General features: G+C 47.6%; 1 protein-coding gene and 1 non-coding gene across 2 annotated transcripts; both read left to right on the forward strand.

The window, feature by feature from the left end:
* Positions 1–27,057, forward strand: ARMH1 (armadillo like helical domain containing 1). Its single transcript, XM_044302359.1, has 7 exons — positions 1–121; positions 5,888–6,107; positions 12,986–13,054; positions 20,057–20,223; positions 20,327–20,523; positions 23,097–23,181; positions 27,032–27,057. The coding sequence occupies exons 2-7, from the start codon at positions 5,902–5,904 to the stop codon at positions 27,055–27,057; spliced, it is 750 nt and encodes a 249-aa protein (XP_044158294.1). The 5' UTR covers positions 1–121; positions 5,888–5,901.
* On the forward strand, positions 26,982–27,096 carry LOC122944326. The gene has a single exon (XR_006390989.1). It is a non-coding gene; the product is annotated as a U5 spliceosomal RNA (small nuclear RNA).
* The last annotated feature ends 592 nt before the right edge of the window (positions 27,097–27,688 follow it).

The raw sequence follows: 27,688 nt of genomic DNA on the forward strand, positions 1-27,688 counted from the left end.
CAGGAGTCTGTAGATACTGTTGCTAAGCAACCTGCCCGCTGCTTCACCCGAAAAGTGATTGTTTTCAACTGTGAAAGACCCGCCCCAATGACTGCGCCTTACATCTGATTGGAGGGAGCGGGTGAGTGTACTGGGGTGTGCGGGTGAGTGTACTGGCGGGGTACTGGTGAGTGTACTGGCGGGGTACTGGTGAGTGTACTGGGGGGGTACTGGTTAGTGTACTAGGAGGTGTGAGCGTACTGGGGTTGGTGCAGGTGAGCGTACTGGGGTTGGTGCAGGTGAGTGTACTGGGGTTGGTGCGGGTGAGTGTACTTGGGTTGGTGCAGGTGAGTGTACTGGGGGTACTGGGAGGTGTGAGTGTACTGGGGTTGGTGCGGGTGAGTGTACTGGGGGTACTGGGGTTGGTGCAGGTGAGTGTACTGGGGTTGGTGCGGGTGAGTGTACTGGGGTTGGTGCAGGTGAGTGTACTGGGGGGGGGGTGCGGGTGAGTGTACTGAGGGGGAGCGGGTGAGTGTACTAGGGGTACTGGTGAGTGTACTTAGGGGTACTGGTGAGTGTACTGGGGGTGTGCGGGTGAGTGTACTGGGGGGTGTGCGGGTGAGTGTACTGGGGGGTGTGCGGGTGAGTGTACTGAGGGGGAGCGGGTGAGTGTACTAGGGGTACTGGTGAGTGTACTGGGGCGTGTAGGTGAGTGTACTGGGGCGTGTAGGTGAGTGTACAGGGGTGTGCGGGTGAGTGTACTGGGGGTACTGGGAGGTGTGAGTGTACTGGGGCGTGTAGGTGAGTGTACTGGGGTGTGCGGGTGAGTGTACTGGGGGTACTGGGAGGTGTGAGTGTACTGGGGCATGTAGGTGAGTGTACTGGGGTGTGCGGGTGAGTGTACTGGGGGTACTGGGAGGTGTGAGTGTACTGGGGCGTGTAGGTGAGTGTACTGGGGTGTGCGGGTGAGTGTACTGGGGGTACTGGGAGGTGTGAGTGTACTGGGGCGTGTAGGTGAGTGTACTGGGGTGTGCGGGTGAGTGTACTGGGGGTACTGGGAGGTGTGAGTGTACTGGGGCGTGTAGGTGAGTGTACTGGGGTGTGCGGGTGAGTGTACTGGGGGTACTGGGAGGTGTGAGTGTACTGGGGCGTGTAGGTGAGTGTACTGGGGTGTGCGGGTGAGTGTACTGGGGGTACTGGGAGGTGTGAGTGTACTGGGGGGTGGAGGGTCGGGGTGTGCTGTGTCACCCTGAAATAATCAGTGTCATTTCAACAGCTTAATGCTAAATGTGCAGAAAACTAAAGAGTTAATTGTGGATTTTAGGAGGGGAGGGTCTTACACCGACTATGGGTGGAGCCACGGTGGACGGGTCCTGGGGTGCAGACAGGTTCTTCAGTGGCCATTTCTGCAGAACATACTGGTCGGGTTTTATCGTTGCGCCATTGAGAGGACTGACGGTCGGCTGTTCCGTGTCCATGGTAACGCCCCTCAGAGGGTTGGTCGGGCGAGAAGAATCCTGGAGGATGGGTCTCACCCGGATTTTACTCTCATCGGGCAGACGGTTCAGGAACTTGTGTTAGGCCTCATTCACCGTCAGTGTTCGGTCAGTGATTTCCATCAGTTACTGTGACCCCAAACCAGGAGCGGCTGCGAACACCGAACAGGAGCAGATCCCTCCCTTATACCTGATCACTGACCAAACACTGACGTGTGATTGAGGCTTTACCGTACGACTGGGCCGAGGAAAACTCTCTTCCCTGATAATAAGATGAAAGGCGCAGCGTCTGGACGGTGGAATAACAAAGTGTCCGAAAACCGTCTGCGGGGACCAACCATGATGGGAGTGATAGTGGAAGACCTCAGCAGACAGTATCACACAGGAGAGGATTAGATACACAGCTCAGCAGACAGTATCACACAGGATAGGATTAGATACACAGCTCAGCAGACAGTATCACACAGGATAGGATTAGATACACAGCTCAGCAGACAGTATCACACAGGATAGGATTAGATACACAGCTCAGCAGGCAGTATCACACAGGATAGGATTAGATACACAGCTCAGCAGGCAGTATCACACAGGATAGGATTAGATACACAGCTCAGCAGACAGTATCACACAGGATAGGATTAGATACACAGCTCAGCAGACAGTATCACACAGGATAGGATTAGATACACAGCTCAGCAGACAGTATCACACAGGATAGGATTAGATACACAGCTCAGCAGAGAGTATCACACAGAATAGGATTAGATACACAGCTCAGCAGACAGTATCACACAGGATAGGATTAGATACACGGCTCAGCAGACAGTATCACACAGGATAGGATTAGATACACAGCTCAGAAGACAGTATCACACAGGATGGGATTAGATACACAGCTCAGCAGACAGTATCACACAGAATAGGATTAGATACACAGCTCAGCAGACAGTATCACACAGGATAGGATTAGATACACGGCTCAGCAGACAGTATCACACAGGATAGGATTAGATACACAGCTCAGCAGACAGTATCACACAGGAGAGGATTAGATACACAGCTCAGCAGGCTGTATCACACAGGACAGGATTAGATACACAGCTCAGCAGACAGTATCACACAGGATAGGATTAGATATACAGCTCAGCAGACAGTATAACACAGGAGAGGATTAGATACACAGCCCAGCAGACAGTATCACACAGGACAGGATTAGATACACAGCTCAGCAGACAGTATCACACAGGATAGGATTAGATACACAGCTCAGCAGACTGTATCACACAGGATAGGATTAGATACACAGCTCAGCAGGCAGTATCACACAGGATAGGATTAGATACACAGCTCAGCAGGCAGTATCACACAGGATAGGATTAGATACACAGCTCAGCAGACAGTATCACACAGGATAGGATTAGATACACAGCTCAGCAGACAGTATCACACAGGATAGGATTAGATACACAGCTCAGCAGACAGTATCACACAGGAGAGGATTAGATACACAGCTCAGCAGACAGTATCACACAGGATAGGATTAGATACACGGCTCAGCAGACAGTATCTTACAGGATAGGATTAGATACACAGCTCAGCAGACAGTATCACACAGGATAGGATTAGATACACAGCTCAGCAGACAGTATCACACAGGATAGGATTAGATACACAGCTCAGCAGACAGTATCACACAGGATAGGATTAGATACACAGCTCAGCAGCCAGCATCACACAGGATAGGATTAGATACACAGCTCAGCAGGCAGTATCACACAGGATACACGGCTCAGTATCACAGGCAGAGGATTAGATACACGGCTCAGTATCACAGGCAGAGGATGATTAGATACACGGCTCAGTATCACAGGCAGAGGATGATTAGATACACGGCTCAGTATCACTGGCAGAGGATTAGATACACGGCTCAGTATCACTGGCAGAGGATTAGATACACGGCTCAGTATCACAGGCAGAGGATTAGATACACGGCTCAGTATCACAGGCAGAGGATTAGATACACGGCTCAGTATCACAGGCAGAGGATTAGATACACGGCTCAGTATCACAGGCAGAGGATTAGATACACGGCTCAGTATAACAGGCAGAGGATTAGATACACGGCTCAGTATCACAGGCAGAGGATGATTAGATACACGGCTCAGTATCACAGGCAGAGGATTAGATACACGGCTCAGTATCACAGGCAGAGGATTAGATACACGGCTCAGTATCACAGGCAGAGGATTAGATACACGGCTCAGTATCACAGGCAGAGGATTAGATACACGGCTCAGTATAACAGGCAGAGGATTAGATACACGGCTCAGTATCACAGGCAGAGGATGATTAGATACACGGCTCAGTATCACAGGCAGAGGATGATTAGATACACGGCTCAGTATCACAGGCAGAGGATGATTAGATACACGGCTCAGTATCACAGGCAGAGGATGATTAGATACATGGCTCAGTATCACAGGCAGAGGATTAGATACACGGCTCAGTATCACAGTCAGAGGATTAGATACACGGCTCAGTATCACAGTCAGAGGATGATTAGATACACGGCTCAGTATCACAGGCAGAGGATTAGATACACGGCTCAGTATCACATCCGAATTCTGGTGCAAAATAAAAGTCACACTTTTTTGCAGCTTCTTGCGATTTTGGGATTTTTTTGCCGCTCTCAGCAGTTTTGGGAGCTGCACAGAAGTGTTCTAGATGCTCCAGATTCATCAGTGCAAAGTCCCCCCCCCCCCATGACCTGTCTGTACATGGGCGGGGCCGTCTTTACCAAGGGGCAAAAGGGGCAGCTGCCCCGGGTGTCAGGCTGTCAGCTCTACCAGGAGTCCAGGCATCATGATCGTACTGTGTTAAAGTTGTGATTTAGGACCTTAATGACATCATCACCATGTGACCAGTAACCTAGCAATTACTGGTCACATGGCTATGAGGTCATCACAGGTCCTAGCAGGAGTGTTGCAGAAGTTAACTGTGGAGCTTATTTGTGTGAAGATTACATCAGAAAAAGGTGACAGGGGCTGTTATGTTAATATACTGTAAACTACTATATAGTGGGGTGCTGTATACTGTGTGGGACTGTATACTGTGTGCGACTGTATACTGTGTGGTGGGCTGTATACTGTGTGGGGGCTGTATACTGTGTGGTGGGCTGTATACTGTGTGGTGCGCTGTATACTGTGTGGTGCGCTGTATACTTTGTGGGGCTGTATACGGGGTGGGGGCTGTGTACGGGGTGGGGGCTGTATACTGTGTGGTGGGTTGTATACTGTGTTGGGGCTGTATACTGTGTTGGGGCTGTATACTGTGTGGGGGCTGTATACTGTGTGGTGGGCTGTATACTGTGTGGTGGGTTGTATACTGTGTGGTGGGTTGTATACTGTGTGGGGGACTGTATACTGTGTGGGGGACTGTATACTGTGTGGGGGACTGTATACTGTGTGGTGGGTTGTATACTGTGTGGGGGACTGTATACTTTGTGGTAGGTTGTATACTGTGTGGGGGCTGTATACTGTGGGGGCCTGTATAATGGGGGGGGGGGGCTATACTGCTGTACTGTATACTGTGGGGGTCTGTATAATGTATAGTGTTGAGTGCTATACTGTTGTACTGTATAGTGTGGGGGGCTGTATCGTGTATTGTTTGGGGTGCTGTATACTGTGACGTGTTGTATACTGTGGGGTGCTGTATACTGTGGGCTGCTATACTGCTCTACTATATATTGTGGGGTACTGTATAGTGTGGGGTTCTATACTGCATACTGTGTGGTGCTGTATACTATAGGGTGCTATACTGCATACTGTGTGGTGCTGTATACTATAGGGTGCTATACTGCATACTGTGGGGTGCTGTATACTATAGGGTGCTATACTGCATACTGTGGGGTGCTGTATACTATAGGGTGCTATACTGCATACTGTGTGGTGCTGTATACTGTGGGGTGCTGTATACTATAGGGTGCTATACTGCATACTGTGGGGTGCTGTATGCTATAGGGTGCTATACTGCATACTGTGGGGTGCTATACTGCATACTGTGGGGTGCTGGGGTGCGCTGTAACACTAGGGTGAGCCGAGCCCCGGTCTCCTTCCTGCAGAGCGGTGCCCACTTCCAGCCGGAGCCCAGAGCACTGATCCTGAGCCGCTGGAGTCTTCAGAACTGGAAGTATTTACAGTCATTCACTGGACTCTACCAGGTGTGTGGATTTTTGTGTGTGTTGTGGTGGAGGCGTGATTGCATGCTAAGGTGTGGGAAGGCGGGATCCAGGGGGCCCAAGGAAATTTTTGCCCAGGGTCCAATCAATATTAAAGACGGCCCTGATGGGCGCTGACGAGGAGCGTGTCCTCAGTAACATTGATGATCGGCGGTGCCGTTTCTCGTTTGCACAGGGTCTGCGATCGTCATGTCGTCCATCAGGGAGCAGGAAGCCGTCAGTCGCCTCATGACTTTTTTTAAAGAATGGGACAACGGGAACAAAGTGACCCGGAGCAGAATCCTGAAGAACTTCATCTCATTCAACCAGGGAAAGACGGGCCCGGAGCTCGAGCAGGAATTCTCCCAGGGCGGCAGCTTGTTCCTGGCCCGACTGACCACCTGGTTACGCCTGTCGTATCCTTCACTGAGAGGAGTGGCCAAGCTGAGCCCTCAGTACATATCCACTGCACACTGCACAGTGCAACTTCCCCTGTATATATACACTGCACAGTGCAACTTCTCCTGTATATATACACTGCACAGTGCAACTTCCCCTATATATATATATACAGACGTGGACAAAATTGTTGGTACCCTTTGGTCAATGAAAGAAAAAGTCACAATGGTCACAGAAATAACTTTAATCTGACAAAAGTAATAATAAATTAAAATTCTATAAATGTTAACCAATGAAAGTCAGACATTGTTTTTCAACCATGCTTCAACAGAATTATGTAAAAAAATAAACTCATGAAACAGGCATGGACAAAAATGATGGTACCCCTAGAAAACACAGAACATAATGTGACCAAAGGGACATGTTAATTCAAGGTGTGTCCACTAATTAGCATCACAGGTGTCTACAACCTTGTAATCAGCCATTGGGCCTATATATATGGCTCCAGGTAATCACTGTGTTGTTTGGTGATATGGTGTGTACCACACTCGACATGGACCAGAGGAAGCAAAGGAAAGAGCTGTCTCAAGAGATCAGAAAGAAAATTATAGACAAGCATGTTAAAGGTAAAGGCTATAAGACCATCTCCAAGCAACTAGATGTTCCTGTGAGTACAGTTGCACATATTATTCATAAGTTTAAGATCCATGGGACTGTAGCCAACCTCCCTGGACGTGGCCGCAGGAGGAAAATTGATGACAAATCTAAGAGACGGATAATCCGAATGGTAACAAAAGAGCCTAGAAAGACTTCTAAAGAGATTCAAGGTGAACTTCATGCTCAAGGAACATCAGTGTCAGATCGCACCATCCGTCGTTGTTTGAGCCAAAGTGGACTACATGGGAGACGACCAAGGAGGACACCATTGTTGAAAACGAATCATAAAAAAGCAAGACTGGAATATGCCAAACTACATGTTGACAAGCCACAAAGCTTCTGGGAGAATGTCCTGTGGACAGATGAGACAAAAATCGAAGTTTTTGCCAAGGCACATCAGCTGTATGTTCACAGACGAAAAAATGAAGCATATCAAGAAAAGAACACTGTCCCTACTGTGAAACATGGAGGAGGCTCTGTTATGTTCTGGGGCTGCTTTGCTGCGTCTGGCACAGGGTGTCTTGAATCTGTGCAGGGTACAATGAAATCTCAAGACTATCAAGGAATTCTAGAGAGAAATGTACTAGCCAGTGTCAGAAAGCTTGGTCTCAGTCGCAGGTCATGGGTCTTGCAACAGGACAATGACCCAAAACACACCGCTAAAAACACCCAAGAATGGCTAAGAGGAAAAAATTGGACTATTCTAAAGTGGCCTTCTATGAGCCCTGACCTCAATCCTATTGAGCATCTTTGGAAGGAGCTGAAACATGCAGTCTGGAAAAGGCACCCTTCAAACCGGACACAACTGGAGCAGTTTGCTCATGAGGAGTGGGCCAAAATACCTGCTGAGAGGTGCAGATGTCTCATTGACAGTTACAGGAAGCGTTTGATTGCAGTGATTGCCTCAAAAGGTTGCGCAACAAAATATTAAGTTAGGGGTACCATCATTTTTGTCCATGCCTGTTTCATGAGTTTATTTTTTTACATAATTCTGTTGAAGCATGGTTGAAAAACAATGTCTGACTTTCATTGGTTAACATTTATAGAATTTTAATTTATTATTACTTTTGTCAGATTAAAGTTATTTCTGTGACCATTGTGACTTTTTCTTTCATTGACCAAAGGGTACCAACAATTTTGTCCACGTCTGTATATACACTGCACAGTGCAACTTCCCCTGTATATATACACTGCACAGTGCAACTTCCCCTGTATATATATACACTGCACAGTGCAACTTCCCCTGTATATATTCACTGCACAGTGCAACTTCTCCTGTATATATACACTGCACAGTGCAACTTCTCCTGTATATATACACTGCACAGTGCAACTTTTCCTGTATATATTCACTGCACAGTGCAACTTCTCCTGTATATATTCACTGCACAGTGCAACTTCTCCTGTATATATACACTGCACAGTGCAACTTCTCCTGTATACATACACTGCACAGTGCAACTTCTCCTGTGTATATATACACTGCACAGTGCAACTTCTCCTGTATATATACACGGCACAGTACCACTTCTCCAGTATATATATATACACTGCACAGTACCACTTCTCCTGTATATACACACTGCACAGTGCAACTTCTCCTGTATATACACACTGCACAGTGCAACTTCTCCTGTATATATACACTGCACAGTGCAACTTCTCCTGTATATATACACTGCACAGTGCAACTTCTCCTGTATATATTCACTGCACAGTGCAACTTCTCCTGTATATATACACGGCACAGTACCACTTCTCCAGTATATATATATATATACACTGCACAGTACCACTTCTCCTGTATATACACACTGCACAGTGCAACTTCTCCTGTATATATGCACTGCACAGTGCAACTTCTCCTATATATGCACTGCACAGTGCAACTTCTCCTGTATATATTCACTGCACAGTGCAACTTCTCCTGTATATATACACTGCACAGTGCAACTTCTCCTGTATATACACACTGCACAGTGCAACTTCTCCTATATATGCACTGCACAGTGCAACTTCTCCTGTATATATTCACTGCACAGTGCAACTTCTCCTGTGTATATATACACTGCACAGTGCAACTTCTCCTGTGTATATATACACTGCACAGTACCACTTCTCCTGTATATATACACTGCACAGTGCAACTTCTCCTGTATATACACTGCACAGTACAACTTCTCCTGTATACACACACTGCACAGTGCAACTTCTCCTGTATATATACACTGCACAGTGCAACATCTCCTGTATATACACTGCACAGTGCAACATCTCCTGTATATACACTGCACAGTGCAACTTCTCCTGTATATATACACTGCACAGTGCTACTTCTACTGTATATATACACTGCACAGTGCTACTTCTCCAGTATATATACACTGCACAGTGCCACTTCTCCTGTGTGTGTGTATATATATATATATATATATATATATACACACTGCACAGTGCCACTTCTCCTGTATATATATATATATATATATATATATACACTGCACAGTGCTACTTCTCCTGTATATATACACTGCACAGTGCTACTTCTCCTGTATATATACACTGCACAGTGCTACTTCTCCTGTATACATACACTGCACAGTACAACGTCTCCTGTATATATGCACTGCACAGTGCCACTTCTCCTGTATATATACAGTGCACAGTAGAACGTCTCCTGTATATATACACTGCACAGTAGAACGTCTCCTGTATATATACACTGCACAGTAGAACGTCTCCTGTATATATACACTGCACAGTACTTCTCCTGTATATATGCACTGCACAGTACAACTTCTCATGTATGTATACACTGCACAGTCCCACTTCTCCTGTATGTATACACTGCACAGTCCCACTTCTCCTGTATGTATACACTGCACAGTCCCACTTCTCCTGTATGTATACACTGCACAGTCCCACTTCTCCTGTATGTATACACTGCACAGTCCCACTTCTCCTGTATGTATACACTGCACAGTCCCACTTCTCCTGTATGTATACACTGCACAGTCCCACTTCTCCTGTATGTATACACTGCACAGTCCCACTTCTCCTGTATGTATACACTGCACAGTCCCACTTCTCCTGTATGTATACACTGCACAGTCCCACTTCTCCTGTATGTATACACTGCACAGTCCCACTTCTCCTGTATGTATACACTGCACAGTCCCACTTCTCCTGTATGTATACACTGCACAGTCCCACTTCTCCTGTATGTATACACTGCACAGTCCCACTTCTCCTGTATGTATACACTGCACAGTCCCACTTCTCCTGTATGTATACACTGCACAGTCCCACTTCTCCTGTATATACACTCTGCACAGTACCACTTCTCCTGTGTATATATACACTGCACAGTACCACTTCTCCTGTATGTATACACTGCACAGTCCCACTTCTCCTGTATATATACACTGCACAGTCCCACTTCTCCTGTATATATCCACTGCACAGTGCTACTTCTCCTGTATATACACACTGCACAGTGCTACTTCTCCTGTATATATACACACTGCACAGTGCAACTTCTCCTGTATATATACACTGCACAGTGCAACTTCTCCTGTATATATACACTGCACAGTGCAACTTCTCCTGTATATTCACACGGCACAGTACCACTTCTCCAGTATATATATACACTGCACAGTACCACTTCTCCTGTATATATACACTGCACAGTACAACTTCTCCTGTATATATACACTGCACAGTACCACTTCTCCTGTATATATACACTGCACAGTACAACATCTCTTGTATATATACACTGCACAGTCCCACTTCTCCTGTATATATACACCGCACAGTCCCACTTCTCCTGTATATATACACCGCACAGTCCCACTTCTCCTGTATATATACACTGCACAGTACCACTTCTCCTGTATATATACACTGCACAGTACCACTTCTCCAGTATATATACACTGCACAGTACAACATCTCCTGTATATATACACTGCAACTTCTCCTGTATATATACACTGCACAGTGCAACTTCTCCTGTATATATACACTGCACAGTACAACTTCTCCTGTATATATACACTGCACAGTGCAACTTCTCCTGTATATATATACACTGCACAGTACCACTTCTCCTGTATATATATACACTGCACAGTCCCACTTCTCCTGTATGTATACACTGCACAGTCCCACTTCTCCTGTATGTATACACTGCACAGTCCCACTTCTCCTGTATGTATACACTGCACAGTCCCACTTCTCCTGTATATACACTCTGCACAGTCCCACTTCTCCTGTGTATACACTGCACAGTACCACTTCTCCTGTATGTATACACTGCACAGTCCCACTTCTCCTGTATATATATATACACTGCACAGTACCACTTCTCCTGTATATACACTCTGCACAGTACCACTTCTCCTGTATATACACTCTGCACAGTACCACTTCTCCTGTATATACACTCTGCACAGTACCACTTCTCCTGTATATACACTCTGCACAGTACCACTTCTCCTGTATATACACTGCACAGTACCACTTCTCCTGTATATACACTGCACAGTACCACTTCTCCTGTATATACACTGCACAGTACCACTTCTCCTGTATATACACTGCACAGTACCACTTCTCCTGTATATACACTCTGCACAGTACCACTTCTCCTGTATATACACTCTGCACAGTACCACTTCTCCTGTATATACACTCTGCACAGTACCACTTCTCCTGTATATACACTCTGCACAGTACCACTTCTCCTGTATATATACACTGCACAGTACCACTTCTCCTGTATATATACACTGCACAGTACCACTTCTCCTGTGTATATACACACTGCACAGTACCACTTCTCCTGTATATATACACTGCACAGTACCACTTCTCCTGTATATATACACTGCACAGTACCACTTCTCCTGTATATATACACTGCACAGTACCACTTCTCCTGTATATATACACTGCACAGTTCCACTTCTCCTGTATATACACTCTGCACAGTACCCCTTCTCCTGTATATACACTCTGCACAGTTCCACTTCTCCTGTATATATACACTGCACAGTACCACTTCTCCTGTATATATACACTGCACAGTACCACTCCTCCTGTATATACACTGCACAGTACCACTTCTCCTGTATATACACTCTGCACAGTACCACTTCTCCTGTATATACACTCTGCACAGTACCACTTCTCCTGTATATACACTCTGCACAGTACCACTTCTCCTGTATATATACACTGCACAGTACCACTTCTCCTGTATATATACACTGCACAGTACCACTTCTCCTGTATATACACACTGCACAGTACCACTTCTCCTGTATATACACTCTGCACAGTACCACTTCTCCTGTATATACACTCTGCACAGTACCACTTCTCCTGTATATACACTCTGCACAGTACCACTTCTCCTGTATATACACTCTGCACAGTACCACTTCTCCTGTATATACACTCTGCACAGTACCACTTCTCCTGTGTATATATACACTGCACAGTACCACTTCTCCTGTGTATATATACACTGCACAGTACCACTTCTCCTGTATATATACACTGCACAGTACCACTTCTCCTGTATATACACACTGCACAGTACCACTTCTCCTGTATATACACTCTGCACAGTACCACTTCTCCTGTATATACACTCTGCACAGTACCACTTCTCCTGTATATACACTGCACAGTACCACTTCTCCTGTATATACACTCTGCACAGTACCACTTCTCCTGTATATACACTCTGCACAGTACCACTTCTCCTGTATATACACTCTGCACAGTACCACTTCTCCTGTATATATACACTGCACAGTACCACTTCTGTATATATACACTGCACAGTACCACTTCTCCTGTATATACACTCTGCACAGTTCCACTTCTCCTGTATATACACTCTGCACAGTACCACTTCTCCTGTATATACACTCTGCACAGTACCACTTCTCCTGTATATATACACTGCACAGTACCACTTCTCCTGTATATATACACTGCACAGTACCACTTCTCCTGTATATATACACTGCACAGTACCACTTCTCCTGTATATACACTCTGCACAGTTCCACTTCTCCTGTATATACACTCTGCACAGTACCCCTTCTCCTGTCCAGCAGATATTGGGGTTATGAGGGGGCGCTTTGGCGATACTCGTGAGGTCGTCGGCCATCTTTGCGCCAGTCCTTTTCTGGTTCTGCATTTCTCATCCTCCTGGCAGATATATGTTTGGGACGTGTCTGAAGGAAATTCTCCAATCAATATCCGTATTCCTGTCGGCGGCCGGCAGGTGAGATCTCGGGCTCAGTTTTATGCACTTACTGTTTAAACCTTATTGTATGCTTCCGTTTCCATTTGCAATCCACAAAAAAACGGATCACAAAAGGAAACGCGGAACGGTGAAGCGGAACGTAAACACTACTGAAACAAAAAATGGAAAAACAGATTATTTTAAAACGGACCACAAAACCATATGGTCGTGTGCAAGAGGCCTAAGGCCCCTCGCAGACGAGTGTGTCCGGATTATGTCCGGATGCGCAGCGGATGCGTTCAGTGAAAACTGTGCGATTTCACAAACAAAGCTGTTCAGTTTTGTTTGCGATCGCATTCAGTTTTTATCACGCGGGTGCAATGCGATTTACTGCGTTTTGCACGCACGTGATAAAAAACGGAATGTTTACAAACAACATCTCTTAGCAACCATCCGTGAAAATCGCATCGCATCTGCACTTGCTTGCGGATACAATGCGATTTTCACGCAGCCCCATTCACTTCTATGGGGCCTGCGTTGCGTAAAAATCGCTGAATATAGAACATGCTGCGATTTTTACGCAAAGCACAAGTGATGCATGAAAACCACTGCTCATGTACACAGACCCATTTAGATGAATGGATCCGGATTCCGTGCGTTCGCATTACGCATTGCCCCCTCACGGAGAGGGGCCTAAGTCTGTGGAGCGAGATGCTCGGCAGCTTTATCGGAGGTTCACCTTCCCCGTCTAAGATATAGCTCATTGAAGTGCATGGCGCCTCTCACGAGGTTTAGCGCACTGCGGACCGTCCTGAAGAGCTATTTTACGGTTTTCGTATTAATAAATATGTCTAAAAGATTTAGGCCACACCCCCGTAAACCACACCCACTTTTAAACTATTGGAAAAGATGGCATGAAAAAAACGGATTAAGTGCGCCTTTGTATTTCAGTGCATCACCGTCTTCAAGAGCTCTGCTTGCTGTCCGTTGATTTGAACAGCTGTTTCCTTTTGGATGCAGTAACCCTGTCCATAGCTAGTTCTGCTCTCTGCTGAGGGTTTGTTACATTTGCATCCAGTCTAGATAATGCAGTGAGGCGAACACATCAGCCATCAATCTCTCTGCTGGTTCGCTACAATGTATCAGTCTGGAGTTCAGAGTATTGTCCACATTGAATAGATTGTGACAAACCCTCAGCTGTGTGAGCAGTACTATGATAGAGTAAGTATTCAGTCTCTGGATGCAAAATCATATTTCCATTCACTGACAACATGCAGAGATTGACGCGAGAAGAAAGTTGCAGAACTTCCTGTTCGTCTGTCGGCAGCACAGAAGGGGTTAAGGGGCAGTAATTGGCAGCAGACAGGATTAAACATTTCCTCTAATTAGCCTGCCTGTTGGGGTATGACCCCATGGCGATGCGGCCGCGTGGCCTTCGAGTTCCGTACGGGCCGCAGCGGGCTCTGAGACCGCCCTGTTCAGTGGGTCCGTGTTATCAATGGCCGCCCAGTATTGATGAGGCCACGTGGCCACTGAGCAGTGCCGTCTTCAGTATTTTAGAGGCCGCGTCAGCCCTATGACAGCGCGGCCGCATCACAAGTGCCACACAACCGCGCTGTCTGGTCGTCCCTTGGACAGAAGACCCCTGAGGTGTCGGCCCGCCATACGGTCCTTGAGGCTGTTTGCCAGGTTGGACTGCCATGCTGCTCTACAGGGAGGCTCTGTCCGTCAGCCATGTGCCCTGCTGTAGTCAGACCTCGCCCGCCGGGTACTGGAGCCGTCTGCTCGCCTTACAGGAGTGCTGGCAAAGTCTGACCACAATGCGGTCTCAATCATATGGGAGGTAAAACCGGCCAAAATTTAAATAATATTTAAAAAACTAAAATTATAACTAAAATAAAGTTTTAACATTTTAATTTCATCTAGTGTCTGCAAAATGCTCGCCGAAGTGAAAAAGAAAATTCTATTTCTCCATTAGAATTTCCTTTTCCGCCTCCAGTGAGGGTCATAAGTGTCAAAAATAAAAGTAACAATAAAAAGCCTTTCTCGTTTGTCGGTGAGTCTCTTCCTGTATCGGGGTTTTCATGTCAAAATGAAGTGAAAGCCCCAAGTAGAAGCCGGAAGCAGTGGACGGAGACGTCAGTGTCATCGCTGGCAGCCAAAGGTCTAATGAAAAGAAAGCTCATTGGAATTTCCATTTTAACGTTGTCCTAACATTCAGATTTATTTAAATGATGTTAGATTGACAGCCTGCAGCGCGGCCGGGATGGCACAAACCTCGCGCATGCGCAGTGCGTCGCTGAAGCCCGGCTAACAGCGGCAGCCAGAGACAGAATTGCGTCTTGCCACGGAGCGCACTGCGCATGTGCGAGACTAATGCGGTCCCGGCCACACTGCAGGCTGTCAATCTAACAAAAGAGGAGGCGTGCTGCAAGGAAGCTCACGCGAGATTTCTTAGGCGGAGCTGAGGAGCTTGACTCGGAGAAAATATGACTCGTTTATGTTAATTTGCATAAAAGGCAGGAAATAAAAAAATGCATAATACTTATTTAATTATAGGTGTAATTTATATGTTTAGGGTAACGCAATGAACATTTAGAAACGCTCAGTGAGGGGAGCACGGCAGAGGCGACAGGTTCCCTGTAATTCCTGACTGAGCCCGCAGAGGGCGCTGTGCTTCTCCACATTTCCAGCAGCTCACACAGGATCCACTAGAGGGCGCTGTGCTTCTCCACATTTCCAGCAGCTCACACAGGCTCCACTAGAGGGCGCTGTGCTTCTCCACATTTCCAGCAGCTCACACAGGATGCACTAGAGGGCGCTGTGCTTCTCCACATTTCCAGCAGCTCACACAGGATGCACTAGAGGGCGCTGTGCTTCTCCACATTTCCAGCAGCTCACACAGGATCCACTAGAGGGCGCTGTGCTTCTCCACATTTCCAGCAGCTCACACAGGATGCACTAGAGGGCGCTGTGCTTCTCCACATTTCCAGCAGCTCACACAAGATCCACTAGAGGGCGCTGTGCTTCTCCACATTTCCAGCAGCTCACACAGGATGCACTAGAGGGCGCTGTGCTTCTCCACATTTCCAGCAGCTCACACAGGATCCACTAGAGGGCGCTGTGCTTCTCCACATTTCCAGCAGCTCACACAGGATCCACTAGAGGGCGCTGTGCTTCTCCACATTTCCAGCAGCTCACACAGGATGCACTAGAGGGCGCTGTGCTTCTCCACATTTCCAGCAGCTCACACAGGATCCACTAGAGGGCGCTGTGCTTCTCCACATTTCCAGCAGCTCACACAGGATGCACTAGATGGCGCTGTGCTTCTCCACATTTCCAGCAGCTCACACAGGATGCACTAGAGGGCGCTGTGCTTCTCCACATTTCCAGCAGCTCACACAGGATGCACTAGAGGGCGCTGTGCTTCTCCACATTTCCAGCAGCTCACACAGGATGCACTAGAGGGCGCTGTGCTTCTCCACATTTCCAGCAGCTCACACAGGATCCACTAGAGGGCGCTGTGCTTCTCCACATTTCCAGCAGCTCACACAGGATGCACTAGAGGGCGCTGTGCTTCTCCACATTTCCAGCAGCTCACACAGGATCCACTAGAGGGCGCTGTGCTTCTCCACATTTCCAGCAGCTCACACAGGATGCACTAGAGGGCGCTGTGCTTCTCCACATTTCCAGCAGCTCACACAGGATGCACTAGAGGGCGCTGTGCTTCTCCACATTTCCAGCAGCTCACACAGGATCCACTAGAGGGCGCTGTGCTTCTCCACATTTCCATTAGCTCACACAGGCTCCACTAGATGGCGCTGTGCTTCTCCACATTTCCAGCAGCTCACACAGGATGCACTAGAGGGCGCTGTGCTTCTCCACATTTCCAGCAGCTCACACAGGATCCACTAGAGGGCGCTGTGCTTCTCCACATTTCCAGCAGCTCACACAAGATCCACTAGAGGGCGCTGTGCTTCTCCACATTTCCAGCAGCTCACACAGGATGCACTAGAGGGCGCTGTGCTTCTCCACATTTCCAGCAGCTCACACAGGATGCACTAGAGGGCGCTGTGCTTCTCCACATTTCCAGCAGCTCACACAGGATGCACTAGAGGGCGCTGTGCTTCTCCTCATTTCCAGCAGCTCACACAGGATGCACTAGATGGCGCTGTGCTTCTCCACATTTCCAGCAGCTCACACAGGATGCACTAGAGGGCGCTGTGCTTCTCCACATTTCCAGCAGCTCACACAGGATGCACTAGATGGCGCTGTGCTTCTCCACATTTCCAGCAGCTCACACAGGATGCACTAGAGGGCTCTGTGCTTCTCCACATTTCCAGCAGCTCACACAGGATGCACTAGATGGCGCTGTGCTTCTCCACATTTCCAGCAGCTCACACAGGATGCACTAGAGGGCTCTGTGCTTCTCCACATTTCCAGCAGCTCACACAGGATGCACTAGATGGCGCTGTGCTTCTCCACATTTCCAGCAGCTCACACAGGATGCACTAGAGGGCGCTGTGCTTCTCCACGGCGGCCCTGGGGTGGCATAGAGATTAGACCTTTTTTTACAGCAAAATCTGGCGTGAAAAAGCAACCGCGCAACTGCATAAATAGGACAGAAATTAGGTACAAACTTCCTAAAACTGGAAGGAGCAACACGCGCAAATGCCACAAAAGAGGGGCAAAAACGGTAAATGACACTTAAAAAGTAAGTCGGTCGCACACAGGCTTTTTACTCATGAAGACAGACGCAGACACTTTAGTAAATGAGCCCCAGTGTCTCCTTGGCTCATGTGCATTGATGTCTCTTCCTCCATTGCTGCATTATGGGAGCTCAGCAGGTAAGTGTCACAGGACTTCTTCTGGACCGCTCCTGTGCTCTGCGCCAGTACTAACCTGCCTGGGGCAGCATGAACTCTAAATACGGCCCTGATAAGGACACTTGTTTTCTCCAGTCCTCCAAAAGAACCAGCGTCAAATCCTTCCCTGGTCAAAGATCCCGTAAGTTCCAGTGAAACTACAAACAAAAGTGCTTTAAGTCCAATAAAGTCATTTTCTCTCTTAATGAGAAGAAGCTCTCTAAATAGAAAAATATCTCAGGTCCCTTTCAAACGAGCGCGATTTCCGCTCGGGTGCAACGCGTGACGTGATCGCATTGCACCCGCACTGAATCCTGACCCATTCATTTCTATGGTGCTTTGTACATGAGCAGTGATTTTAACGCATCACTTGTGCGTTGCGTGAAAATCGCAGCATGCTCTATATTGTGCGTTTTCCACACAACGCAGGCCCCATAGAAGTGAATGGGGCTGCGTGAAAATCGCAAGCATCCGCAAGCAAGTGTGGATGCGGTGTGATTTTCACGCACGGTTGCTAGGAGACGATCGGGATGGAGACCCGATCATTTTATTATTTTCCCTTATAACATGGTTATAAGGGAAAATAATAGCATTCTGAATTCAGAATACATAGTACAATAGCACTGGAGGGGTTAATATAAAAAATAATAATAATTTTACTCACCTTAATCCACTTGCTCGCGCAGCCGGCATCTCTTCTGTCTCTTTCTTTGCTGATTGCAGTCAAAGGACCTGTGGTGACATCACTCCGGTCATCACATTATCCATCACCATGGTAAAAGATCATGTGACGGACCATGTGATGACCGGAGTGACGTCACCACAGGTCCTTTAACTGCAATCAGCAAAGAAAGAGACAGAAGAGATGCCGGCTGCGCGATCAAGTGGATTAAGGCGAGTAACATTATTTATTTTTTTAACCCCTCCAGCGCTATTGTACGAAGCATTTTGTATTCAGAATGCTATTATTTTCCCTTATAACCATGTTATATAATAATACAATCTACAGAACCCTGATCCCAAACCTGAACTTCTGTGAAGAAGTTCGGGTCTGGGTACCAAACATGCCGATTTTTCTCACGCGTGTGCAAAACGCATTACAATGTTTTGCACTCACGCAGAAAATTTGCGCATGTTCCCGCAACGCACCCGCACCTTTTCCCCCAACGCCCGTGTGAAACCAGCCTTATAAATGCAAAACCCTGTTATTCTCCAGCTTCATTCAGTGGGAGGCCTTAGAAGAAGTCCCCATGGATGAGTAAGGACTGGGAGTGTGTTCTCCAGTTTTTGCAGTCCCTAAACTTGGAGGACTTCCGTGAAACTCCATCCTTTAATCAGAAGCTTCTCTGTTTTACGTCCAAGACACAGAATTTCTAGAAAGTCTTAATGGCTGATGAAAATAGATGGATCTGTAAGACCCGAGCTCTGGAACAGCTGCTGCACCTTGCAAGGTCTTTACTGCAGCATGTTGGGCGGATTTATGCTCCACAGGATTAAATGTAGAAAGCCCTAAAATGGTTTCCACCTTCTACAATCCTTGAGCATCACCACCTCAATGTCCTTTCTTCAGAGGATCCAGCCTCTATGGTAGACAAGTGCTTTAGGCTGAGGCCGGGTCTTCTTCCCTCCTTCGACTTTAGAAATCCCCTTGTGTGTGCCGCCTCAGGACGACCCGGAAGCGGACCATGTGCTTACATCTTCAGTACTGCTGCAGGATGCAACGGCTGTGCTTTCTGAGGCGTCTCAGTGGACAACCACGAGGCACAGTCATGCTGTGGTTGTGACATGGCCCTGCGTGGCCCCACAGGCCGCAACGGGCCCTTAACAATGCAGACTAACCAAGCAGCGCGGTCCTTATTAGGGCTCATTGTGGTCTATACAGCCGTGTGGTCGCACCCTCAGAGGCAAGCTAATCCTCTGCACCGCTACCTAGGGCGGGTTCACATCAGCGTTACGAATTCCGTCATTGCTTTCCGTTCTAACATGGTAATAACGGTATTCGTAAGACAGAATTCCGCTTTGATCCGTCACAGTAGAAGTCTATGGGCAAGTCTATGGTTTCCGTTGTGCAGGACGGAAAAGAAAGTCCTGTCGACATTAACCCCTTGTGCGCTGCCTACGGATGAACAGGAGATGATGATGTCATGTAATTTTTCCACTTTTGTTGCACCCACAGCAGCCGCTACAAGATAGAGTTTGTGGAAGTTGGAGGGATCCTCACATTACTAGAAATCCTGGACTTGAAACAGTTAAATGAAGAACATAAACTGGAGGCGCTGAGGATCATCCAGATTTTGGCAAGAGCAGGACGCAAATACAAAGAGCTGATCTGTGAGAGCTATGGTGGGTGCACCGTGTCAATGTGGGGGCACCCCACCAGCCAGATGTAATGTTCCACAAGGCCTTATTGCATCCAGTACAACCCTCATCCTCTCTCTCCCGGCAGGAGTGCGTGCGGTCGCAGAATGTCTTGCAAAGTCCAAAATGGAAGACACTCAGGAAGAGGCGCAGGTGTTACTGGAGCTGCTGGCTCATGGGAACCCCAAATACCAGACACAGGTGTACAAGGGTCTGATCGCTCTCCTGCCATGCGCCTCCCCTAAAGCTCAGCACCTGGCACTTCAGACCCTGCGCATCGTCCAGGTGAGAGGTGACACCCTCCACCACAACCGGTTACATATGTGCCCCCCCACCCAACTACTCACATACACCCCTCCAACACAACCGGTTACATATGTGTCCCCCCAACTACTCACATACACCCTCCAACACAACCGGTTACATATGTGCCCCCCCACCCAACTACTCACATACACCCCTCCAACATAACCGGTTACATATGTGTCCCCCCAACTACTTACATACACCCTCCAACACAACCGGTTACATATGTGTCCCCCCAACTACTCACATACACCCTCCAACATAACCGGTTACATATGTGTCCCCCCAACTACTTACATACACCCCTCCAACACAACCGGTTACATATGTGTCCCCCCAACTACTTACATACACCCCTCCAACATAACCGGTTACATATGTGTCCCCCCAACTACTTACATACACCCTCCAACACAACCGGTTACATATGTGTCCTCCCAACTACTCACATACACCCTCCAACATAACTGGTTACATATGTGCCCCCCCACCCAACTACTCACATACACCCCTCCAACACAACCGGTTACATATGTGCCCCCCCACCCAACTACTCACATACACCCCTCCAACATAACTGGTTACATATGTGTCCCCCCAACTACTTACATACACCCTCCAACATAACTGGTTACATATGTGTCCCCCCCAACTACTCGCATACACCCCTCCAACACAACCGGTTACATATGTGCCCCCCCAACTACTCGCATACACCCCTCCAACACAACCGGTTACATATGTGCCCCCCCACCCAACTACTCACATACACCCTCTAACACAACTAGTTACATATGTGCCCCCCCCCAACTACTCGCATACACCCTCCAACACAACCGGTTACATATGTGTCCTCCCAACTACTCGCATACACCCCTCCAACACAACCGGTTACATATGTGTCCCCCCAACTACTCACATACACCCCTCCAACATAACTGGTTACATATGTGTCCCCCCAACTACTCGCATACACCCCTCCAACACAACCGGTTACATATGTGTCCCCCCAACTACTCACATACACCCTCCAACATAACCGGTTACATATGTCCCCCCCCAACTACTCACATACACCCTCCAACACAACCGGTTACATATGTGTCCCCCCAACTACTCACATACACCCTCCAACACAACCGGTTACATATGTCCCCCCCCAACTACTCACATACACCCTCCAACACAACTGGTTACATATGTGTCCCCCCAACTACTCACATACACCCTCCAACACAACTGGTTACATATGTGTCCCCCCAACTACTTACATACACCCTCCAACACAACCGGTTACATATGTGTCCCCCCAACTACTTACATACACCCTCCAACACAACCGGTTACATATGTGTCCCCCCAACTACTCACATACACCCCTCCAACACAACCGGTTACATATGTGTCCCCCCCAACTACTCACCTACACCCCTCCAACACAACCGGTTACATATGTGTCCCCCCCAACTACTCACATACACCCTCCAACACAACCGGTTACATATGTGTCCCCCCAACTACTCACATACACCCTCCAACACAACTGGTTACATATGTGTCCCCCCAACTACTCACATACACCCCTCCAACACAACCGTAAATCTGTGCATTCTCTATTTTGAGGAACGGAACAGCTGGCCCCTAATTCGAACCGTCCTTTCCTTGTCCGTTATGTGGACAATAATAGGACATGTTCTATTGTTTTGCAGAACGGACATGTGGACATATGGAAACGGTATGCACACGGAGTAACTTAAAGGGAACCTGTCACCTGGATTTTGGGTATAGAGCTGAGAACATGGGTTGCTAGATGGCTGCTAGCACATCCGCAATACCCAGTCCCCATAGCTCTGTGTGCTTTTATTGTGTATAAAAAGCGATTTGATACATATGCAAATTAACCTGAGATGAGTCAGAGCTTGAAAATATGACTCTTCTCTGGTCACACAAGTAAGATATGACTCTTTTATGTTAATTTGCATAGGTATCAAATAGTTTTTTTGACACAATAAAAGCACACAGAGCTATGGGGACTGGATATTGCGGATGTGCTAGCGGCCATCTAGCAGCCCATGTCCTCAGCTCTATACCCAAAATCCCGGTGACAGGTTCCCCTTAAGTTTTTTTGAGGGACCCATTGAAATGAATAGTTCCGCATATGATCCGTAAAAAGACGGAAGGGACACGGACAGAAAATACGTTCATGTGCATGAGCCCTAAAGCTGGGTCTTCACAGGGCCTCAACTCACCCAACCAATGGTCGCCCTGTAAGGATGCAGCCTTGGTCTTTGAAAGCCGCCAGGTGTGAATGGAGCCTTAGATCGAGTGAATGGAGCGGATCTAGTGAACGACGTGAGCTGATTATTACAGGGGCAGAACATAGTTGCTGCGTGCCGATTAGATTGTCAGCTCTGTGGTGTCGGACTGAGGATTGTTCATTATAAGTGATCCTGTAATATCAGTGACGGTACATGTGATACATTTATTGGGGTCAGTACCTCCCCCATCCCCCGCTGTCCTGGTTTCTAATGTGATTTTCTCCCTTTGTGCAGGACATTGTACAGAAGCCTCTTCCGGCCATAGTGGAGCCACTGCTGGGGGCGCTGCAGTCCATGCACATGGAGGTGCAGTGTGAAGGTAAGTGGGCAGCGGCGGATACAGTTATTATACACCATGTGACGGTATATACCAGCACTGCACTGAACCTAGTAAAGCTGATTAGTTGTCTCCGGTGTCCAGTATTAGGCCTCTTTCACACGGGCGAGATTTCCGCGCGAGTTGAACGCATTGCACCCGCACTGAATCCTGACCCATTCATTTCTATGGGGCTGTTCACATGAGCGGTGATTTTCACGCATCACGTTCTATATTCAGCGTTTTTCACGTAACGCAGGCCCCATAGAAATGAATGGGGTTGCGTGAAAATCGCAAGCATCCGCAAGCAAGTGCGGATGCGGTGCGATTTCCACGCATGGTTGCTAGGAGACAGTCTATTCACTGTATTATTTTCCCTTATAACATGGTTATAAGGGAAAATAATAGCATTCTGACTACAGAATGCTTAGTATAATAGTGCTGGGAGGGTTAAAAAAAATAAAAAAAGTTAACTCACCTTATCCCCATGATCGCCTAGTTCCCGGTCGGTCTGTTCTTTAGCTGTGGCTAAAGGACCTGTGGTGATGTCAGATCACATGCTCCATCACCATGGTGATGGACCATGTGATTGGAGCATGTGATCTGACATCACCAAAGGTGATTCAGCCCACAGCTAAAGAACAGACCGGGATCTACACGATCATGGGGATAAGGTGAGTTAACTTTTTTATTTTTTTAACCCCTCCAGCGCTATTATACTATGCAGTCTGTATTCAGAATGCTATTATTTTCCCTTATAACCATGTTATAAGGGAAAATAATACAATCTTCAGAACATCAATCCCTCACAGAAGTTCGGGTTTGGGTACCAAACATGCGCGATTTTTCTCACGCGAGTGCAAAACTCGCGCGGAAAAATCGCGGGTGTTTCCGCAACGCACCCGCACATTTTTCCGCAACGTCCGTGTGAAACCAGCCTTAGTTTCCTGGAGCAGAGCAGGTGCCGAGCTGACGGCCGGGATCGGAGACACTGGTCCCAGCTGCTCAACCCCTTAGATGCCGCAGTCAGTAGTGACCGCAGTATATGAGCTCCCCCTCCTGTTATGCAGTCGCGGCCCCAGGCACCGCGGTATATAACACGAGTGGTCAAACCATCGCAGGGAAAAACAAAACTGTGGAAAAACTTTACTCATTTAACATATAAAAAAATAACAATAAATCTAATAAACAGAATAGGTGTCGCTGCGACCGAAATATTCCGTTATCGTGTGATTCATCCCGCACAGCGACCGCTGTAGAAAAATCTCAATGACGGTCGCCTCCCCAAAAAAGTAATAAAAAATAATAAAATGGAGAGATGTACCCCAAAATAATTCCGATTAAGACTACACCTCAACCCAAAAAAGCGAGCCCTCGCTCAGCTCCTTCGACAACATATAAAAGTTATGGGTGACGCAAAGTAGCGAAACAACGAAGGCGACTTTCACATTTAGAGATCCGGTCAGGATGCGTCAGGATGTCTTCTGCTCCGGCAGAAAAAAACGGATCTGTCACTGAAAACAATGTAAGGCCTCATGCACACGACAGTATTTTTTCACGGTCCGCAAAAACGGGGTCCGTAGGTCCGTGATCCGTGACCGTTTTTTCGTCCGTGGGTCTTCCTTGATTTTTGGAGGATCCACGGACATGAAAAAAAAGTCGTTTTGGTGTCCGCCTGGCCGTGCGGAGCCAAACGGATCCGTCCTGAATTACAATGCAAGTCAATGGGGACGGATCCGTTTGATGTTGACACAATATGGTCCCATTGCAAACGGATCCGTCCCCATTGACTTTCAATGTAAAGTCAGGAGTCCCTTTTATACCATCGGATCAGAGTTTTCTCCAATCCGATGGTATATTTTAACTTGAAGCGTCCCCATCACCATGGGAACGCCTCTATGTTAGAATATACTGTCGGATATGAGTTAGATGTGAAAACTCATATCCGACAGTATATTCTAACACAGAGGCGTTCCCATGGTGATGGGGACGCTTCAGGTTAGAATATACTACAAACTGTGTACATGACTGCCCCCTGCTGCCTGGCAGCACCCGATCTCTTACAGGGGGCCGTGATCAGCACAATTAACCCCTCAGGTGCCACCAACGAATTATTACAATAGAGGGAGGAAGGGGGGCGGCACTGGCCACCAATGAAATTTAAACTGGGGAGAGAGGGGGTCTGCCCCCTGCTGCCTGGCAGCCCCGGATCTCTTATAGGGGGCTATGATACGCACAATTAACCCCTTTAGGTGCGGCACCTGAAGGGGTTAATTGTGCTGATCACGGCCCCCTGTAAGAGATCGGGTGCTGCCAGGCAGCAGGGGGCAGTCATGTACACAGTTTGTAGTGTATTCTAACTAGAAGCGTCCCCATCACCATGGGAACGCCTCTGTGTTAGAATATACTGTCGGATCTGAGTTTTCACGAAGTGAAAACTTAGATCTGAAAAAGCTTTTATGCAGACGGATCTTCGGATTCGTCTGTATGAAAGTAACCTACGGCCACTGATCACGGACATGGATGCCAATCTTGTGTGCATCCGTGTTTTTTTACGGACCCGTTGACTTGAATGGGTCCGTGAACCGTTGTCCGTCAAAAAAATAGGACAGGTCATATTTTTTGGACGGACAGGATACACGGATCACGGATGCGGCTGCAAAACGGTGCATTTTCCAATTTTTATGAGTCCGCGAAAAAAAACGGAAAATGGCACAACGGCCACGGATGCACACAACGGTCGTGTGCATGAGGCCTAAGTCAATGGTGACAAATCCGTTTTTTATGGAGCCTCTAAAAATTGATCCGTCACCCATGGATCCATCTTTTTCCATTGTGATTTCACACAACTGCATCCTAACGGAATGGACGCATCCTGATCAAAACGGATCCGTTTAATTCCGGTATTGAGATCCTCTGCCGGGTCTCAATACCGGAATTAACAACGTAAGTGTGAAAGTAGCCTAAAACATAATAAGGGCTCATTCACACGACCGTATGGTTGCGGCGCCCATACATTGGCACTGGCCATGTGATTCTCGTATTGCGGTACGGACCCATTGACTTGAATGGGTCCGCGTTCAGCAAAATACGGCAAGAGGTAGGATATGTCCCATGTTTTGCTGCGCGGCAGCACGGACCAGAAAGCCCACGGAAGCACTTCCGATCCGTGCCTCTGCTCCGCATCTTTTGCCGTATGTTGCAGATCGCGGACCCATTCAAGTCAATAGGTCCACATCCACAACACGGAGTTCACGCGGCTGATGCCGGCTATTGGCGGTCCGTAATACAGCATCACGCCAATACAGTAATGTGAATGAGCCCCTAATCTGATATCACTGTGAACACAGTAGAAAAAAAGGCAAGAAACCAGGGAGACATTGTGCCGTTTTTTTCCACCCTACAAATATAAATATATATTAAATGGCGGCGCAAAAAAAAAATCCTGTCCTGCGAAAAACGAGCCCTCGTATGTGTGCATAGCGAAAGAGTGTCGCCGCAGAAGGTTCCTGTGTGCTCCAGATAGTGGTGCGTGGCGGCATCACTGCCAGTGGTGGACACCGCGGTGGGGACAGACCCGTGGCCTGACAACCACACGGACACACCAAGGTCATGTGACTGGGCGTGGCAGCCTGAGCTCATTTGTATATTTACCCAGAGTGCACCTGGGTCTCAGGCGTCACATGTATAACGTGTCCTCCAGCCCCGGCCTCCCGCTACAGTCTGTACCGCCACATGTCTCCTCTCCGTGTGTGTGATGAGCGGCCCCCGGGCCCCCTGCACTGCCGACCCCTGGCAGCTGTATACTCTGGTTTCTCTTCAGATCGAATAAATCTTTCGCCTTTTACTAAAGATTTCCGTGGAGAGGAACAATCATGAGTTTCATGGAATTTTTTGATGCCTGGCGCTCGCTGGGCTTCCTGTTCTGGTTAATAATAGATTGGATGATGAGAGTTGTTGTTATTGTTTCATAGGGAAGTTGTACTGGAATATAACTTGTTAACCCTTAGTTGTCATTACTGGGGCTGTATCATTGGTGTTTGTAGGGTGACTTCTTTGGGTTGCTTTTAATGTTATTAGAGCAGCAAGACAAAAACTACTCCCCCCATTCTGTCTCCTACTCCCATTCTCCTCAGTAAGAGTGCTCTCACACTAGCATTAGGAGAATCCGGCAGGCGGTTCTGCTGCTGGATCCAGAAACCCGTATGGAAACAGATATCTTTTGTTTTCGGATCCGGCATTAATGCATTTCAATGGACATCAATGCCGGATCTGGCATGTGTTATGGAATATTGGGCGGAAAAAACCCTGCAGCATGCTGCGGTATTTTCTCCGGCCAAACACCGTAAAAGGGACGGAACTGAAGACGTCCTGATGCATCCCGAACAGATCGCTCTCCATTCAGAATGCATTAGGATAAAACTGATCCGTTTTTTCCAGTATTGAATCCCTAGGACAGAACTCAATACCGGAAAAGAAAACCGCTAGTGTGAAAGGGGCCTAAAGCTGA

Source organism: Bufo gargarizans, chromosome 7, assembly GCF_014858855.1.
Source record: "Bufo gargarizans isolate SCDJY-AF-19 chromosome 7, ASM1485885v1, whole genome shotgun sequence".
Classification (NCBI taxonomy): domain Eukaryota; kingdom Metazoa; phylum Chordata; class Amphibia; order Anura; family Bufonidae; genus Bufo; species Bufo gargarizans.

Excerpts from the sequence above, each read along its gene's own strand:
- ARMH1 (XM_044302359.1), top strand. The coding sequence starts at position 5,902 with ATGTCGTCCATCAGGGAGCAGGAAGCCGTCAGTCGCCTCATGACTTTT. Across the intron at positions 6,108-12,985 it reads ACCACCTGGTTACGCCTGTC|ATATATGTTTGGGACGTGTC; the intron begins GTATCCTTCACT and ends TCCTCCTGGCAG. Across the intron at positions 20,224-20,326 it reads GCTGATCTGTGAGAGCTATG|GAGTGCGTGCGGTCGCAGAA; the intron begins GTGGGTGCACCG and ends CTCTCCCGGCAG.